This window comes from Sinocyclocheilus rhinocerous, unplaced genomic scaffold (genome assembly GCF_001515625.1).
Source record: "Sinocyclocheilus rhinocerous isolate Xijiao unplaced genomic scaffold, SAMN03320098_v1.1 scaffold1120, whole genome shotgun sequence".
In the NCBI taxonomy this organism is placed as follows: domain Eukaryota; kingdom Metazoa; phylum Chordata; class Actinopteri; order Cypriniformes; family Cyprinidae; genus Sinocyclocheilus; species Sinocyclocheilus rhinocerous.
Window position 1 is genome coordinate 130,739 of NW_015666179.1, and position 5,099 is coordinate 135,837.

At 37.9% G+C, this 5,099-nt stretch overlaps 1 protein-coding gene across 1 annotated transcript in view; it reads left to right on the plus strand.

The window, feature by feature from the left end:
- The first annotated feature begins 727 nt into the window (after window positions 1–727).
- Window positions 728–5,099, plus strand: part of LOC107732007 (transmembrane protein 131-like) — a 62,095-nt gene continuing 57,723 nt past the window's right edge. Inside the window, exon 1 of the mRNA XM_016543232.1 lies at window positions 728–931. Within this exon, the coding sequence (XP_016398718.1) occupies window positions 775–931 (157 nt within the window). The 5' untranslated portion in view covers window positions 728–774. The remainder of the gene's footprint in view (window positions 932–5,099) is intronic.

A 5,099-nucleotide genomic window follows, 5' to 3' on the forward strand; every position in this document is an offset into this window, starting at 1 on the left:
TCTGCTGCTGCGCTGATAATGTACCAAGTACTTATGATGAGTAGCGATACTGAATATTTGATTGGCAACAGATTTACCAAGCTGTCATTCAAACAGTATATATACAAATTTAGGGAAAACAGCCTAAGCTGGATATAGGCTACAGCAGTCGGCTTAATTAAATGGCGCAACAGGCAGCTCTCTTTTAACACAGACTTTTAAGAAGGGATGGATGTTTGCTTCAAGTGATAGGCCAGGTAAGTGAAATTATATTATTTTGCTGTATGTATGTCGTTTTCTTTACGTTTTCTGACTAAAAGCAACCAAAAAGCCATTTTAAAGTGGTTAAGCAAATAATAATAATAATCGGCAGGGATCCCAGACCAATACAATTAGTGTGCCTCCTCTATTTTAAAACCCACGAGCCGCCACTGTAAAGAATATCTCGGGTTTGAGACTTTAGGGATCTTATCTATTCACGAACAGCTTGTAACACTCCAAAGAGAAAGGAAAACTTAAAAGCACATCATATGACCCCTTTAAATTACAATAAAAAAGTTTATTAGTAGTAGTAACTGTCTCAACAACTGTCAGCTGGTCATGTCATGACAACATTCTACATGTAAAACAATAAAGCCTTTTTAGAAGTCCTTATTTCATGTGAGTAAGTGTTATTTTAAGGATTCTTTTCAAAAGTGTATTTTCTTTAGCGCTCTTGCAGCGGGTGCCCTGAAGTGTGGTTTCTCTCGCATCCGCTGGGTGTCTCTCGTGAGTGAACTCGTGAGCGCTGTTTATATGAGCGCGCACGGCCAGAGAAACAGCAGCAGCAGGATGGCGAGCAAGGACACAACACAGATTTCCCCACGTCCAACGCGAACAAAATTACAATGCGTTGGACTTCTGCGCCTTTTATTTATTGCATTTATTCACGTGGCACAGGCGGACAAACAAGGTAACCTCCTGAAGCGTGTTGTGTGTTTTTAGCTGGTTTTCGTGAGTCTGTATGGCTTGTATACATACCGCGGCTTCACTGCAAGCTAATAACTGTTAGCTTCGGCGCGTCAGCGAACAAAATCAATATTTAGTCAAGCCTTATCCACAATATTGAAATCACAGTTCTGGCTAGGTTAAGTTAGATGACATGTGACTGCTCATGCTGTTTTTTATTTTCTTGACGTAAAGCTGCTGAATAATATTGCTCAGTCAGGGACATTAGTTTAGCTTGAGTATTGAAGCTAACAGGCTTAGTCATATTACATTAGCTAACACATTAAACCTGGCTGAAGTTACTTTCTCTCTCAAAAACCAAACAATGAATAATGTGTTACTAAACTCTAACCCATCCAAGATAGGTTTTCACCTTTATAATAGAACGTTTAATGATTATGTTCACTCCCCATTGGTGGCAAGTTCATGTTTTGGGACTGTTTTGGCTAATAAATGCGGGTTTGACACAATGTTTTGCCCAATAAAAATAACGTTCATAATGTTTCAGACGCCAAAAACGTCATGTTAAAGCAATGTCAACTGGGTAAACGAGTGGAAGGTTGAAAGTATAGTGTTAATGTGAGAGTTTTGTTTCTGAGGCCCAGTCAGTCAGTGACATGTCAACTAACTCAGAGAGGGAGGAGGAGGTGGTGACTGCATACTGCAAGTTCATGTAAGTTTTTACTATATTTCTTCTTGTTGCTCAAGCACAGTTAAATACAGTAGGTCACTGGGAGTAATTTGTTGTTAAGTAGTGTATTATATAGAAATTGAGTTGTCTGATTGCATTTGAGGGGTTCAGCTTATTGGATAAAATGTAGAGGTCCTCAGACATGACACTGTAAAAAGTCTTATCAAAGTGCAGAACACTTGGTACACTTGCAAGTGAAATAGTCAGAGTGCACTCACAATCCAAATATCAACCCCTTGACAGGGCAGATAGTAAATCCAGTGCTTGTTTATTTTTTGACTGTTTCTTAACTAGTTTATTACATGTATTGAAATTACTCTTGAGTGTCAACAGACAATTAAAGGGTTACTTCACCCAAAAATGAAAATTCTGTCATCATTTACTTACCCTCATGTGTGTGTAAACCTCTTTCAGTCTTTCTTCTGTAGAACACAAAAGAAGATGTTATAAAGAATGTTGGTAACCAAACAGTTTTGGTGACCATTAAATTCCATTGTATGGACAAAAAACAATCAAACAATAATTTCAGAAAAAAGTTATACGGGGTAACATGAGGCTGAGTAAATGATGACAGAATTTTTATTTTTGGGAAAAATGTCCCTTACTTATCAGTTGTCAGTGGTCGAGTCGACCAATGTGGGCTTTACTGTAACCAACGTCAGTGTCTATAGAACATTTTGACTCACAGTATGTAATAAATGCAAAACACTGTTACACATTTTGTTACAACTGTAATCGTTCTCTTGGGCTGTGATCCTGTAATAGGGTTTTCCTCAACTATGCACAGTGGGAAACTTTATAAAATCAGTTAAAAAAAAAACATTTAAAGGGGTCATATGATGCGATTTCAAGTTTTCCTTTCTCTTTGGAGTGTTACAAGCTGATTGTGCATAGATAAGATCCCTGAAGTTGCAAAGACTAAAGTCTCAAAACCAAAGAGATATTCTTTATCAAAGTTAAGACTCTGCCACGCCCCCCTAAAACGGCTCGTTCTAACACACCCCACATATCTACAGCTGGCCAATCAGAGCAGACTGCTTGTCGGAAGGAGGGACTTTGTAGAAAACGAAGCGTTTGAGAGAGGCGGGGCATAGAGGACCTACAATAATGTACAGTATTTGAAAAATGTGTTTTTTGAACATTAAAGCATGTCAACATATTCTGTTACACCAAATACACAAAAAAATGATCTTTAAAAAAGCATCATATGACCCCTTTAAGCCATTTTTGCTCAGTTCTAGAGTTGGCATAGTGTTTTGGCTTTATAAGGAAGAATCATACAATGACAAGATTGTCAGGAGATTTTGTAACACGGGGAGGAACACAAGGAGACGACAATTAATCATCTTGGCCAATGACTCTTTATCACTACTTGTGTCGTGTAGGTAGTCACATTAGTTAGGTATAGCAAAAGCACAACATGCTCTAAATGCTTGAAAGCTGTAGATCATTGAAGATGTGTGATCTTTGCCCTTCAGAGACAGCATGTTTCTTTTCTCCATAATCCCTGGATTACTTTGCTTCTTTTGCTTGGACAGTGGGGCAATCCAAAGGTGATTTTAGGTCTTAGATGTGTGTTTGCACCGTAGTGAGTTTTTTTTTTTAGGTTGGTGTAGACTTGTGCCGGTATTCGGTAATACGATATATCACGGTAATGAATATGCACGATATTGTTATGTGGGCACTTCTAAATACCGTGAATAATTATATATTACAAATTATTCCGAATTTTGAATGAATTTTAAGAATACTTTTCCCATCAACTGGTCAAAATGCACAACAGCGTTGTATGCTGCGTGAAAGGGTGGTTGTCAGAAATGGATGTTGATAAAATCTAAAATCTAAAGCTTAATTTGGGTTGAATGAGATCCATTATTTTTATATTATAAAGTCAGTTATTCAGATCTTGCAATTGTAAGTTCAGTTTTTTCTTGTGAATGAGAAATATTGATGGTCTTTGCCAGATGACAGAGTAATAAGCCTATTTCTCACTTCTTTCTCTTTGGAAGTTTTAAATGGACCTAATAGCTACAAAGAGACCACACAGAGGCTTGAGCAGATGGGTTAGTGCTCGTTGTGAAGCACGTGTGAGTTGTTAAGTGTTCTCACTCTTGCCTGGAAATGAATGCACCACTATTTCATTTACTGTGTCAACCCAGTTATTGACTGGAGGGACTCACTGAGCACATGGAGTGTTTTTTTCCTCGTTTTTAAGCAGGAATGTTCTTAACCCCTTGGTTCCTTCTTCCAATGAGACAAGAATCCACTTGGCATGTGTCAGTAAAACGCTGACTGGAAAGTTTGCAATGACAAGCATGTGTTTGTTTAGGAACTTATTAAGATGCTATGATTGCAACAACAATGAATACCCAAAATGCATATAATATAGTATACTGTAGTAATATGTTTTTATAATATGACATCTTAAAATATATAAAATATATATTTATACATATTATATTAGTGGTCGACCAATATATCGCCAAGTAGGGCTGTCACGATTATGAAATTTGGCTGACGATTAATTGTCTAAAAATAGTCACGGTTATTGCGATTAATTGTCTGTTTTAGGGCTTTCGTTATATAATTGATTAAGTTTAAGGGTTCAGTAAATAATTATGATGTTATCGTTTAATCTTTTCGAGTTATTATTTTGCAGTGTAAGATTACATAGAGTATTCCAAATTCTAAGAATCAGCCAATACCGATCCAACACAAGCGCTATTTTTTTTCTGCACCACTACAGAATATCAATACTGTGTTTGTGGAACTAATGGTCACTCTTTTAAACCCTTTGTTAAACACAATCCACCAAATACTCACTTCCTCATTACAGAGAAAAACTACATTTGAATAAAAATATATAAGCTATTAAATTAAACTAGCTGACTGTATAATAACCATTTTTTCTGCCTGTGCGACTAAATTTTTGTGTGCTGTCGCACTGGCGCGACCACCGCGTTGGTGAACTCATAAGCGCTGCAATTTCTGTTGCATATGAGAAACATCAAACAGCAAATGAAACTGAAAGCATAACGAAACGGCGCTTAGAGTATACTCGCCGCATCAGCACGAGCGCCAGGGTGCGCGCAGCAAAAATGACGCGCATATTGAGGAAACGATGGATGGTTTTCAAGCGAAAGTCAAGTAAAAGACCGCTTCTTAAACCAGAGAAGGTGAACATGCTGGATTTTCACTCGATAAACACGCTGACAGAGAGCTTGAGAGTTTCGCTGTCCATCAAGCGATCTGTACTATTTGGATGCGCTCAATGGATCATGTTTCCTTTGGCATTCTTCAGCTTTTTAGAAACTGACGCTTTCTCCGGCAGTGGGCGGAGCTAATGCGAGAACAGCTCTCGTTGGCTGGCGCTCATCTATTACCGTCCCGGTTTTGATTTCAGCAAATCAGTTCGAGCGAACGCTGACAACGTGATTAATAT